The sequence below is a fragment of the Hoplias malabaricus genome, chromosome 12 (assembly GCF_029633855.1).
Source record: "Hoplias malabaricus isolate fHopMal1 chromosome 12, fHopMal1.hap1, whole genome shotgun sequence".
NCBI classification, from domain to species: Eukaryota; Metazoa; Chordata; class Actinopteri; order Characiformes; family Erythrinidae; genus Hoplias; species Hoplias malabaricus.
In genome coordinates this window covers 9,802,718-9,817,408 of record NC_089811.1, presented here as the reverse complement: position 1 = coordinate 9,817,408, position 14,691 = coordinate 9,802,718, and the positions used below count along the sequence as shown (strand labels likewise).

The 14,691-nt window shown below is 41.7% G+C and overlaps 1 protein-coding gene across 3 annotated transcripts in view; it reads left to right on the top strand.

Annotated features, from left to right (window-relative positions):
* Positions 1 to 2,073: 2,073 nt before the first annotated feature.
* LOC136710759 (band 4.1-like protein 5) overlaps positions 2,074 to 14,691 on the top strand; it is a 38,589-nt gene continuing 25,971 nt past the window's right edge. For 2 of the 3 annotated variants that reach the window (XM_066686562.1, XM_066686561.1), the window contains exons 1-7: positions 2,074 to 2,331; positions 3,562 to 3,764; positions 9,634 to 9,738; positions 10,938 to 10,980; positions 11,354 to 11,432; positions 11,530 to 11,574; positions 13,300 to 13,352. In XM_066686562.1, coding sequence (XP_066542659.1) covers positions 3,585 to 3,764; positions 9,634 to 9,738; positions 10,938 to 10,980; positions 11,354 to 11,432; positions 11,530 to 11,574; positions 13,300 to 13,352 — 505 coding nt within the window. In that variant the 5' untranslated portion in view covers positions 2,074 to 2,331; positions 3,562 to 3,584. The remainder of the gene's footprint in view (positions 2,332 to 3,561; positions 3,765 to 9,633; positions 9,739 to 10,937; positions 10,981 to 11,353; positions 11,433 to 11,529; positions 11,575 to 13,299; positions 13,353 to 14,691) is intronic. The other variant, XM_066686563.1, reaches the window with a different exon arrangement.

The following is a 14,691-nucleotide window of genomic DNA, read 5'->3' as shown; positions in this document are numbered from 1 at the left end:
TCAAAATGCTTGGAGGAGAACACTAACATCTCAGTTATAATTTGTATACACCCGACACTTCTCTTCCAACTCTTTTCTCCAAATGTGTGTGTGTGTGTGTGTGTAGCCAAGTCACTGAGGCTCAGGACTTGGCTTTATATACATTAGTGAAAGGGAAAAAAAAAATCACATATTTACAGTTTTCCAAGCCCAAATGTAGTTGGTCAGCCAAGACGAGCTACATGGCTAAACCTGTAGCGGCAGCCATTTAAAAACTATGTTTTGGTTTGTTTTTTTATAGCTAGCATTGTGTCATAGTGTCCAAAACAACATGAATAAATCTATTTGAGGTTAATTTGACAGGTGTGATGAGTTAGGCATGCTAGCAATGCTAACTGGTGGCTATAAGCTTTCAAGCTACTTGATAGCAACATTAGCCTAATAGTTCCAAGATAAAAACAAATGAAGCTTACTTGTTATCTTAAGATTTAATAGCTGACATTTGTGGTAAATAAATATTTTTTTTTAACAAACTCGTGCTTTATTTATTGCAGTGTTCAGGATAGAAAGCTGACTGTGTTCGGTCAATTGTTTCTCATGTTTACTTAGCCTAGCCTGACTTTAGGCCTCATTCAGATGAAATATGCTAATGTTTTTCTACACAATCAGCATTTACTGAGCTGTCTCTCTGGGAAAAGCCCTTGAGCCCATGTCCCAATTTCACCAGCTGTTTCTCCATGCCCTGTTAAGGATGCTGCTGCTCAAACTGATCACCGTTTACCAAGTAATCGACTGGAAATTGAGTATTTGTGAAATCTCCAGTGGTACTGGACAATACACCTGGGTCGAAAGCTTGAAACGTTAAGAGTGGGTACCAAGTCATTTCTTAAAATGATGCGACATGTTGGACAATTTAGGTTTTTAGGACCAATCGATATCTCTCCTCTTGAATGTCCACCTTAAAACACATCCAGCATACGATTCAGGTTTTGGTTAGTGTTGAGGTATTTAAAAAAAAAAAAAAATTTTTTTTTTTTTTTTTTTTTGGAACAGCGCTGGTCATAAAAGCTACTCTGACATTGTAATTGAACCATTTATTACATCTCATTGACATTATATTTATCATTATTTTTTTTTCTTTTTTCCTAAGGACACCTGCAACAGAAAGTGAAAATGTCATTTTGTGCCACTTGTTGATTTTTGTAAATATTCTAGACTGTGTGAATACAATGTTGTATATTAAAAAAATGTTTAAAATAAAAGGGAAAATGTGATGTTTTCTTTCCCTTCTTCTTTTGTTTTCTTTTTGCACCACATACACATTATAAATTTGCCTTTCAATGTAATACACAACAACTTATGTTGTGCTAATATTAACCCCCAGTGGAGCATTAACAGCCTGCTCAATGTGAGTGAGGTACTAGTCTGGTGCCCCATAGTTAAACTGAAAGTAAGAAAGCAAACTGCTAAATAGAAGGGAGGAAAATATTAAATTAAGAAAACAAATTATTAAACTGTGGGAATTGTTCATTAAATTGAGACAACATTATAAGCTTTGCCTTGACTTTTTCTGGGGCTCTGAACTTAAGAATACATTCTCTTTATAGGTTTTGCTGAGACTTGGTGAGATTCTTCTTACAGGTGAATAAAACCCCAAAATATCCAGAGGATGGTGCTGTTGTAAAAATTACCTGCAAGCACCTGTTAAAGATGGGGTAGAGATTGAGACACTAAAATCATAAGGTCATATATATATATATATAAAACCTTGTCCTTGCACCCAATTGTAGACACTGGGCTCACTGCAATCTTGATCATGAATCTGTTGAATCTGTTAATGAATGACGTATTATGGGGAAAAAAACAACGCAAACATGTGCCATAACATTAATGCTAAGTATAATTATTATTCTACATTTCAAATTACTGCCACCCAAAACATGGATTTTTCCATGAGTCCCTCCCACCTTCAAGACGCATCACCAGAAGGTGGCTTTTCTAATCTTTAAAGGGGAAATTTTCTCTTTTGAGACATTTGTGACTCGGTGTAGGAGGTGAGGGTTCATGTTTACATGTAAACTATCAGTGGTTACATTTCTCACTTTGGTTGAAGTTCCTCTTTAAAATAAATCCCGTACATTTTCGCGCTGCCTCTTTAAACCTAAATCCACTTTTAGGGATTTTAGGGCGACGTCACATCCTGAAGGGGAGAAGAGACAACCCTCCTACCTTTTCTCTTTGGGAAAATTCTTCCAATTGTGTAGTTGTTTGTGGATTAAAGACGGAAAAACATGAACTCTACGGAGTTTTCTGATGTTTTCTGATGTTTGTGATCGTGTACCAGGGCTGAAAGTGAGTATCCACATCCATTCCTCTTTTATATGTTTGAATCAACAAGTTGCAGCGCACTTCTTATTTGGAACTTTCCATTCCACCTTAAATAGAGTAGAAGTTGCATGTACTTTGAATGCCATTTAAGGTGGAACGGAAGATCCCAAATAAAGCCAAGATTGTGAGAGGCGCAGATAACGGTTAAACACCTGAAATGGCTTTATTTAACTTATTTATTTATAATATGGGCATAGGTACAGTAGAATAGAAAATACAACAGAAATGGATAAATATCAGTGTAATTAGTCAGCAGGTTGAATCGGAATAACGTAAAGATTCGTTTTACAGAGCAAACTAAAGTGTTTTTTGTGTCGAATAGGTGAATAAAACAAGAGATTAAAAAACAGTTTTACCTTAAAAACCGATTCAAATGTATTCAGTGTTCCCGTAAAATTAACCGAAACGGGTCCAACAGGTTTTATAAAAAAAAATACCGTTACATTATCTACTATAATATATTTACTTATAGTAAACATTAAGGAATACGTTATGACACAGTTACAATAAATATACGCTATTAAATATAAATCTTATCCGTTTAACTGGGTTGTAACGGTTCGTCAACGGTCCCGACTTAAAGGGCATCTCCACCGGACTTTCAGAATTTTCCTGTAAATTTTTAAGGTCTGTACAAAATTATTAACAACGCTTTACATTTGAAATTCTCCATTTCAGTCTCGTTTATTGTTCTTAGTGGTGGTCAACGGAACCAGACATCCGTCTTTAAACTGTAGGAACTTAGTATAGGACATTATGAACAGTTTAATTTAATATAGGATATATATTTTATATATATATTTTAATGGTATGGTAATTTGTGATTTATAAGCTCCTTTTTAAATACTCCTCAAACTCAGGAGACATGTTTATGTTCAGCTGTGGTTTTAGATTATAAATAAAATGGCTATGTTTGTGTTGCAGACATTATGACAGCTTGTTCCCATCACCACCACTGTCAACTCTAAATGTACCTAAAGGTTAATAAACACACATTTATCAGAGGTGCTGTATGGAGTGGGGTTCTCAAATCTAAACCAGAAAGTGAATATCTCTGACACACTCCTTTGTTTATTATAACATGGTGTGTACAAGATAATGGGAGAGAATATCTCTCAGTGAAACGCTGACAGAAAACTACATGAGCTGTGTTTTCATCTCTATATTCTCCCTCGCTCTCTCCATTTCCCTCAGGTGTTATCCGCAGGTCCAGCGCCATGCTGAGTTTTCTGCGCCGGACGCTTGGCCGGCGCTCGGCTCGGAAGGCAGCGGACAGAGCGCGGCTGAGAGAGGCGCAGAGAGCCAACACGCACATCCCCGCCGCCGGAGACAACAAAAACGTCATCACCTGCAGAGTATCCATGCTGGACGGGACGGATGTCAGCGTGGACTTACCGGTCTGTATCACAGCTGGAGTTTACCGATCGTGGTGGTTGGTTTCTGTGCAGCCATTGGTTGTCTGCAGAGATGGAAAATCAAGCAACTGAAGGGGAAAAAGAACATTTTTAGTGTGATTTTAAAAGAAACTTTATGCCAATTCCGGGCCTTTTCCTTTGCTAAATTACTACACTTGAAATGTTGCATTACCACCAGTAGTGCGGTGGCAAAGAGCTCAACACGCTTGGAGGAGAACACTGAATGACAGTGCCTTTGGATCTGTTTAATGAGCTGTTATTAGAGGGTGTTTGTTGGAAGACTCCTGTAGTGCCTTTTGGGTTGCTTTGGGCGTTTAGTGTTAATTATGAAAGTGATGCAGTTTTCCTGGTAATTCTGGCACATGCACTTCCACCACACCTTTCAGAACCTTTCATTAAGCCTGTGCCTTTTCTAAAATATGCCTCAGCGATAACATACACCTGGATTGTATGAAGGAGTAAGCTGTAGTCGGCTTGGTTTTTCTCAGTAGTATGTTTTGGAAGCTCTCCTCATATGGATTTGCGTCATTCCTCCTAAAGACAGTTGGCCTTCTGTGTTTGATTTGATGTTTTTGTTGGTAGCATTGATTTAATAGTTTCTGCAGCAGATACTTTGATGTATTTTACCTTAAGAATGCTTCATTTTCATGTCCCAACCCTCTGAGAGAGTAAATCAGGAGCTGTCTTCTGACCCCCTCAAGTTCTGCTGGATCTTCTTCATATGTCTTTTGAAAAATCATTTATTACTATAACTGTAAGACCTCTGAACCTCTGTAAAATTTCCTTGAGAAGCCTCCAGGCGGTATCCTTCAAAATGAATTGTGCGGTGGTTATCCCTGCTTTCTGCTTTCTCTCACTTCTTGGTTCTCTAGAGATTCGCTCATGTTTACGTTACCTGAAGCAGGGGGTGGAAGGGCAGCATGGTCAGAGAGCTGGTGTTGTCAGCGTTAATGAGTGGCCGAGCTGGGCTCATCTAGCTGTGGTCACTGAGCCGTGGCTCGGACAGTTGCGTGTCACGGTGTGTGCTGCTTGAGTTTAATACCATGATCCCCTTCAAACGCCCCGTGGTCATGTGACTGAGAGGGCAGTGAATGGAGCCAACAGTTGACTCTCCTCAGCCTCTTAGTGCCTCTGTGTTTACTCTAGGACCACTGCCTCGGGACTTCTCATGGGCCCCATCTGGACTGGACGCCTCATTTGTTTTTATTTATCTTATTTGGTGCCTATAGCAGAGGGTTTTAAGGCTAAAGCTTTGTGGTGATGCTTGTTGATTTTATACTCATGAAACTTTGAGGATATATGTAATATTAAAATGATATCAGTGAATATTTGAAGAAACAAATTGTGTTAATACTTGCAATTAATAATACAATTAACACATTATTAACATGTCACCTGTGTGGATGACGTACATATCGTTTAAGGACTTTAGAAATTGTTTTGGTACCAGTACATTAATAGAACCTTAATCTCAGAAGCTGATTTTATTAAATTGTTTCTTATGTGAATCACAAAAGCATTTACATTACTCTGTAGGGCTGTGTGATGTTGGAAAAAAATGTTAGACTTATTGAGCTGGAAGGACTGTATCTCCTGGCTGGGAACTTTTGGGGCTCTCCCTGGAGGCGCTGCTGAAATTTGCAAGACTCTTGCAGTGCTTTGTGCACCCTGTTGCCACCATGACACTGAATTGGATTAAGCAATGATGATTGAATAGAATTATACTGTATGTACAGAAATGAAGATTATATATTGTGATATAGGGTGGCACTGTGGTGCCGCAGTCACACAGCTCCAGGGACCTGGAGGTTGTGGGTTCGATTCCCGGGTGCTCCAGGGTGACTATCTGTGAGGAGTGTGGTGTGTTCTCCCCGTGTCTGCGTGGGTTTCCTCCGGGTGCTCCGGTTTCCTCCCACAGTCCAAAAAACACACGTTGGTAGGTGGATCAGCGACTCAAAAGTGTCCATAGGTGTGAGTGTGTGTGTTGCCCTGTGAAAGACTGGCGCCCCCTCCAGGGTGTATTCCCGCCTCGCGCCCAATGTTTCCACGTAGGCTCTGGACCCACTGCGACCCTGAAATGGATAAGCGGTTACAGATAATGGATGGATGGATATTGTGATATAAATTTTGGCCATATCGTCCAGCTCGACTTGAGAGGACTGAGGATGAACTGTCATTTCTTAAACTGCTATACAGTTGGTTTCAATGCTGCAAACAGAAGCAGGAAAGTAGTTAGGATCTGAACAGATTTTGAAGTGGGGCATGAGGGTGTGTAAATGCACTACTCAGCTAACCATGACACCAATGTTTTCATATAAAACTTATATATCAGTCTAGGCTAAAGTCAGATCAGTGGTCTGCAGATGTCTCGCCATGTCTCCAGGAGCCCTTAAATGGCAGTGAAGGATGTTCTCCTGTAGATTAGTTGTAAAGAAAAAGAAGCATGTGAATTTTTCTTTAGTTTCCAGCAGCAAAAAGATTGGAGCTTGACGTGTTTGGCTTAATTTGCCTTTCTTGATACTGCATGCCATGTGATGTGGTAATTGCACATGTGCGTATTATGATGATGGTGCTGAGACTATATATTGAACAGCTCTGTTACTCACTCTGTACGTATAGAATTATGTAACTCCAACCTAAGATAATAAGCCTGCTTTCACATGGTATTACATTATTAGGCCTCTCTCTCTGGCCTCTGTCGATTATCTTAAATCTACCTCACATTTGTCTTCTCTCTGCCGTGTTCTCATCTTGAGAGCTAGACCATTACATTCTTTTGAAAGTCCTTCTTATCTACAGTAGGATACTGAATGTAATGCCTTGCCTTGTGTATACACCCATGTTGACTATGAATCTTGGATAAAGGTTGACAAATAGTTCCCTGCGGCTGTAACGGATAAGAAGTGTAAACAGAGGCCGTGGATTGTTTCTCTTTCACAATGTGAAGTGATTCATTCCAGCGCCGCACTCCTGTTTCCTTCAGAAATGCCTTTGAGTTAACTGGAATCATTCAATTCAAGAATTACATCAGCAAATGTTTTTGTCAGACCAACACCTGTAGCTTTTCCTTGGAAATTAAATCAAACAAATTATATTTAAGACCTCTTCAAAAAAGCTCAATCTCAGGGTTGTTAGTTCATGCCCCACATTAGGTGTTACTTTAAAAGTGATGGAACATGTTACCTTCTGGGCCAAGCTCACTTCTCTAAGTTTGGGCCATGGCTGCCCCCCATTTACTTGGGACCAGTATGCCACTTGTTTGACTAAACTGGTGGGGAGTGAAGGAACAGTGCTGTCTCCTCCCTCAACATCCACACCACCCTTGAGCAAGGCACCTGGCCTCCAACTGCTCCCTGGGATCTGGGCTGGCTGTTCACTAGGGCTGAATGATTTGGAGTGAAATATCTAAATTTTGATAAGAAACATAAGCAGGTGCTGCTTTAATTTTGAATGCTGAGAGAGTCACTGGGGAGTTGTTTCCATGTACAAAGCACAGGTAGTTTCAGTTGTATAGGAGCTAAATATCACCGCATTCAACTTAAGATATGTTTCTTGATAATGTAGTATGTCATTCATTCATTCATTATCTGTAACCGCTTATCCAATTCAGGGTTGCGGTGGGTCCAGAGCCTACCTGGAATCATTGGGCGTAAGGCAGGGTATACACCCTGGAGGGGGCGCCAGTCCTTCACAGGGCAACACACACACTCACACATTCACTCACACCAACGGACACTTTGGAGTCACCAATCCACCTACCAACGTGTGTTTTTGAACTGTGGGAGGAAACCGGAGCACCCGGAGGAAACCTACACGGACACAGGGAGAACACACCAACTCCTCACAGACAGTCACCCGGAGCGGGAATCGAACCCATAACTTCCAGGTCCCTGGAGCTGTGTATGTAGTATGTCATTAACAATAAAAAATTGCAGGTATTAACATCTGAAAATTGAACTCTTTGAAAATAGGATTCATCTTTCAACTCTACTGTCCACTGCTGTGTGCAGCAAAAGGGTACTTGAACCCGAAGACCAGCCTTTAAGTCGACCCTAGAATCAAATCAGTTCAGCCAACAGTTCACAAGTTGCACTTTCAAATACAGCTTTAATAAATCACATCCCTCCTCCATTTACTGAAAGGGAGCCCATCTTTAGGACAGAGATGTAGAGCAAGGAGATAAAACAAGCCATGAAAGACATCAAGCTGCACAAACATGCACAGTCTTCCCACTGTATATCAAATAACAGGCCTCCTAAAAGGGTTTCCATGGGATACTCTTAAATTGCATCCACCACTGGCCCAGTATATGACTGGTTTCTCTGCACTGTCTGCCCTGTGATTTACCAGCTTGACGTCCCATCCTCCAGACAGTGGAGGCCCCAGGATTCATGGGACGTGGTGCTGAGAGAGATTTCTCAAGCCCCTCGCGGTAACTTGTGTGCAGGAAGCCAGGCAAAGGAATGTAAAAGGCCGAGAGCAGCTCTGGAAAAAGCCTCCGCAGAACAATGCGATCTGGGAAGCCCAGGGCTCACTGGAGCGCACAAAGGGCTCTTTGTGTGGATTTCCGCGAGTCCGCTGAGACGCTTTTGTGCGCTATGCCAACTCACTGAGGCCGGACAGAGCAGCCCAAACCTACGGGCATCCAGACCCAGATCTACTCAGCGCTGCACACTCAGAGATGGAACCTAGCGGGTCATGGATCTTCACACTAGGGTTGGGGCTAGTGTGGCATGTTTACCGTTTTCCAGCGAGGAAATATTTCACGTTGTTATAAATTATAAGGCAAACATATATACGGTTTAGCATTCATAGGAGTAAATTCCATTAAAAACAATTACAACTGCAGCTGTGTGTCACTCACAACCAAGCCACTATAAACACGCTTGTAGGAGAAGGCTAACTGCTCTCAAATCCCTAATGAATTCTTGTCCACTCATCAGTTGCCCTGGTGTTATACCTCAGACCTTGTTTGTGCCCCCCCACCCACCCCCGTGCAGTGTGTGGTGAATCCTTCCTTTTGTTCCTGCCCTTGGTCATAGGTCAGGGCCCTCTCTTTGCTTTGACTGACCAGCTTTGACTCATTGTCTGTGGTTGGACTTTGGGCTTGGATCTTGGTTTTGAGTCTCTCAGTGATTGCCCCAAAGTGCTATTCCTACTTTTTCTTGCTTTTCTCAAGCTGGAGTATGGTCAGGAGCGAGGGAGTGGCTGGTACGGCCCCTCTCCTGTGTTCCAGGATTAATTCTCAGGAAAGCGATTCATTTTGAAGTGATATTTTGGTGCAGATTTGGTTCCTTAAAATGGGGCCTGTTTATAAGACCTCCTGATGAATTGCAGCTTCAAAGAAAAGAGGCATGTAAAAGTCTTGACATTATTTTATATACTGTTACAGTTCTCCTTCAAGCATGTTGAGCTATAAACATAAAAACAAAAACATATATCTCTAATATAGTAACTTTAGCGGAGAAGGAGAACACCTTCTTAACGTTCAGTGGAAGTCAATGTCAGAACGTTTAATTCCAAGATATTTTGGAGCACTTTTATTGGTCCATTCACTATGAAATGATACACTTCAGCACATAACTGGTGTATAGTTATTAGCTGCCGATCCACATCACAATCTAGGTAACAAAGCTAGGTGCAGCATTCTCCTGGCGTATCCCTCCTTAACGTGGTTATTGGTCCTCAAAGCTTTACATTGGAATTATTACAAGTGTTATACATTACGTACCTATTAATTTGCTTTGCTCTGCCTCCCCTACAATGCCTCCATTTTGAGAATCACTAATGTAATTTAAGAGCAGAGTCTTGCGCTTTGGAAACCTGACACTTCATGTTCATATTTCACCAGAAAAAAGCCAAAGGTCAGGAGCTGTTTGACCAGATCATGTATCACCTGGACATTGTGGAGAAGGACTACTTTGGCATACGCTTCATGGACTCAGCACAAGTGCCGGTAAGAGCAGCGTCCGAGACGTATCATACGTGTAAGAAAATACTGAAGATGTTGGTTTCCATTTGAGTTACAGTTGTTATTAGGGTAATGATTACTTCTTCAGCCTGAATGACTTTGATTTCTCCAGATTTCTCCATCATTTTTGTGATGAATGTGAGCAGGAAAATCAGATTTATTCAGGGATTATATTTCTGCTGTTAAAAGATCTGTTGTGAGTACTCCTCTGTCTGAGACGGTGTACACCGATGGAGTTTAACCTTCAGTCACTTGTTTTCTTGCATTAGTTGAGTTAAGGAAGCGCTGGAATAGGAATTAAGAATGGATGCTATTTTAAGATAAGTTTAATGAACTTTTAGATCCCTTTTGATGCCTCCTTTTATTAAAAAAAAATGAGCGGCATGTTGCTGACACTCTAATCCTGTATTATTAATGATAGGGATGTAGACTAATGCAGCATTAGGAGTTTTACCTGGGGACTCTTACCGACGTACTGTGGTGTGCTTATTCTGAGCAGGGAAACCAACCCTCGTCTGCCATTTTCAGAGCCACTACTCTGTACCAACCAAAAATGTACCCCTGCATTCGGCCACGTCACTTTTCGCCTGTTAGCATTTCTAAGCTCCAGATGACCTATGGTCGACATGGTTTCACTGACGCCTGGTGCCATAACACAGTAGCGAAGATAAAGCAGCTACCACCATATTTGATTATTAATTCTAATCACCACATTGCTTCATTTGCTTTAAATGAAACTTGGCTCGGCTCTGTCTCATCGCTGACTCCGCCCACATCATGGCATGTGAATGAGAATGATGATTTGCGATATACCAGTCCTTCACTGGCTTGAGTTAGTTTCAAAGCCACATCAGAAATCTGTGGAACAGGGAATAATGAAAACTGAAGAGCAGCAGTGGAGTCAGACTGAGTCAGAGTGCTGTGCTATCTGAAGCAGGGAGGGAGGGAGGGAGGGAGTGTGGAATGTGGGGGAGGAAAGAGAGAGAGACCTTCCATTCTTCCATCAAAAGGCCCCTCCCTTTCTTCACCTCTCACTTCTATAGACACAAACCTAAGATATCATCTTAGTAACTTCTGTTTCCTCGAAAATAACTGTTGTTTTTACTGTGACACTTTAATTAAAATATTGTTAAAAACATTGATATTGACATTTTTATCTTTTCTCTTTATCTTATTGTCTGCAGCACTGGCTGGACGTGACGAAAAGCATTAAAAAGCAAGTTAAAAGTAAGTGCGTGGCTTGGATTCGTCCCTCTTTTGCATTTACACTTGAATCAACTTAATTTAAGGTGCATCTGAAGGGTTTGGTGGGGGTGGGGGTGGTTGGTTAGTGCTGACCAATCATTCTGAAAAGAAGGGAGGGCTCTTAAAGTGGTGGAGTGAAATGAATGCTGGCCACTGGGGCTGGTCAGTGTTCTGCTGATCGAGTGATAATGAGCTGAATCTTTTAAAAGGGTGTTTTTAAAATGCATTAGGCTCAGTGGGTGATTACTCGGGTTTGAAGCTTTTATGTTGTCAGGCCAGCCTCGGTTTGAGTGTCGTTGTGTATATACAGCTCTCCATGTGTCTTTTCTAACATATTCTGTCTCGTCTGCTCCAGTCGGGCCTCCGTATTGCCTCCATATGCGAGTTAAGTTCTATTCTTCAGAACCCAACAACCTGCACGAGGAGCTCACAAGGTCCATTTCTGCTTGACTGATCTCTCTGAAATGTTTCCTTAATAGCAAACATCCTCACAAACTGAGCCCTTGTCTGTTGTCTGTCCTTTTTTTACAGATATCTTTTTGTACTCCAACTGAAGCATGACATCCTCAGTGGCAAGTAAGAAGAGGTTTTCTTATAGCTGCCTTAAAATCTTTTAAACCATAAGAACTCATACATGACTATATATATATATATATATATATATATATATATCTCAGTGGCAGATGCTGGTCTTTCAAGGAGGGGAAGCTCAATTTCGGCCTACATCATACAATGTGTCGGTTTATTTATACGTAAATTCTACCCTCCGTTCCTTTTCAAGAAAATGATCTGTGACCCTGTCGTACCAACAAGGCGTCTTTTCCAGGGACTTGACTAGTGTCCTCTCAATGGCCAGCAGAGCTAGGCTGCTTAAACGGCCTTGGCCCATGTGAAGTGTGTCCGCCTGTGAGTGCTTTTTGACGGTGGAGGGGCTCAGCAGCACCCGCTGGACAGAAACTGCAATAGAAGTCAGAAAGAGAGATAGAAGTCATTCTCCAAACACAAGCAGCTACAAAAAACCCACCAGAAATAGAACCTAGTTTTGTCGCTAGTCGTTTTTAACAAAGAAAATGCCGCTAAGAGGTTTAAGAAAGTCTCCGGTTCAACTCAGAACAGAATGAAAATGTAATTCTCCCACGGATCTCTACACCAAAGGATCGCTGATTCGCTCATTTTGCTGTCAATCAAAAAGGGATTCAGCCTCAGACAGATCATCCAATCATCATGCAGAAGCTGAGCGTCCGGGCCAGACGAGGCCAGCCCACTGCCCCATAGACCCCCAGAGATGCTGAGCGTCCGATGGTCAGGACAAAGCCCAGCATTTATCCAATCACTCGTCTCGTTTCGCTGCACTTCGCTGCTTCGCTATTGAACTCTTGAACTGTTTAAAGCACCGTGAAGCTGTGGGAATGATTGAGAGGAAAGCCAGTGTCTTTACCAGTGATAAGAAGCTGATTTTGAACAAAAGTTGAGCACGTTGTAGTGCATATTTATTCACTGACAAGTACACACAACAGAATTTGATCACTTATTTTTTGACATTTTAGGGGAAGCTGAGCTTCCCTTGCAGTCTTAGAGCAATCGCCTCTGATATATATACACTAATCTCCCACAGATGCTCCACCCACAAGTTGAAATAGAGTCTGATACTTCACTCACTATCTAGGATTCTACCAGTTGCTATGATTGGCTATTTACCCTCTTCAACACATCTTGCCAAAATAGCAGACTTGTGATTGGTCCTTTTGCATGTCAGTCAAATTTATTTTCCTGCAGTAGTAGACAGTTCTTGGCCGTGTTAGATGGCGAAGGGTACCGGACACTCCATAGGGAGTCTGGCAGTACGAGACTACAAAACAGAGGATAAAACAAGCCATTCTGATTGTACCCCACTTCTGACATCAAGTGCAGAGTCTTTAGAGTTTCCCTGCCCCCTCTTCTGAGTCTGTCCAATCACAGCGCTGGATCCGTGTTTACATGGAAAAGGACAGAAACATTTGTAAGAAGCCATAAATGTGATGAAAACTGTAAGTCTGACTGGTAAGAGGCTCAGGTGGATTATGTGGTTTGTTTTAACGTGAATTACCGTAAATGGAATTATAAGAAGATTGCGGGTGTTGGTTTCAGTTCTCGAAAGAGGTAATAGGCCAGTTGGGACGCTCTAATACTGTGTGTCCTCGCATGACTCCGTTTTAAAATCCAGTGGCCTTTCGGTGTAGCTAAACAGCATGGTTAATGTATGTTTAAGAAGTCATGCCGTTGAACCTGGAGCTAACAAGTCTGTTTTTTTGTTCAATTCAGGCTAGACTGCCCGTTTGATACAGCAGTGGAGCTGGCAGCCTTCTCTCTGCAGGGTAAGTCAAGGCTAGAGCCTTAACATTCTAAGGTCTATAGCTACAAGTGTGTTGCTGGACACAGCTGATGGTAACCTGTCGTTATCAAGCACTGTATATGGTTTGATTCAGTGCCATCACAGTCAGCTTTTCGGTAATACCAACTAAAACAACCTTGCTGATTTTTTATTTTTTTTCATAATTTTTACTGATGCAATTTGTGTCATGGGCTACCACTGGTCTATCTCAAATCCAGGCCCAGGGACTCTGAAGGTTCCTGAAATTTGTAAGAAAGAGACCTCCTGTTGAAGCAAATGCCAACCTGGAGGAACAGGGAGGCCTTGCCCTTAAGCGAGGGAATTTTTGTACACTCTGAACCCGAGAAGCACAAACTCAATAGACCAGCACCAGCTACCTATACGTGGGATATAACTTCAGTTTGCTTAACACTAGGAACTAGTTCCTCTACCAGCTTCTCGAACTTGGTTCGTAGTCCACCTTTGGTGAGATGATTGTTGTCTCTACACATTTGGTGTCTGCATTTGGAGGCATTCCCTTGCTTAAGTCAAGGGGCTAGATCTTTGGTGGTGTAAGCAGACCAGTCCTTCCCCTTCCTGGTAAAATAGTTATTGATCTGAACAGTAAAAACTTTGAAGAGTTAATAAAGAGGGCATTTTTACTTCATACTCTTCCTGATTATGTGCAAACTGCAATTCACACTCCTGACCTTTACTGTCATTGCTGCGTTTATAGTCCTTCAGCTCCCACCATCATCATTTAAAACCTGCCTTTCGTAACAGATCTTAAAGCTTCAACACATTTTAGGCCACAAAAAAAGATCATAATAATAATTTTACCCCTCTCCAGCTTGTCCTTTTGCTGCTTTGTGAGGAATTTTATGATTAAAACCACCCTGAGAAAAGATGTTTGGCTCATTTGTAGGTCTCAGTGATCCAGAGCCCTGAACTGAATATGTCTTTGTCTGGATGAACCGCTGTAAAAGGGCAATGTGTCTCCATTTAGGGCTGTTTTTAAGAAAATATGCAGTTATTACAGTTGTGGCATACGTAATGCTGTCATTGCAGATTTAAGATCATTTATCCATGTCACATTCACCTCTGTTTCTCATTTCTCTTTGCTGCCTCTCTCTTACTCTCTGTCTCTGCCTGCAGTTTCTAGTTCTTTCTGTGGGGTAAATGCCAGCTCATTAACCGCGCCTTAGAGAAGGGCCCCCTAATCCAGCGCCCGCCTCCCTCTGTGTTCTCACACAAATCATTCAGCGTCCACATCGCTGACTGACTCACACTCTCTGCTGTACAGCGTATAGGTGTAAAGTTACAGACTGATCAGCTGAGGTTCA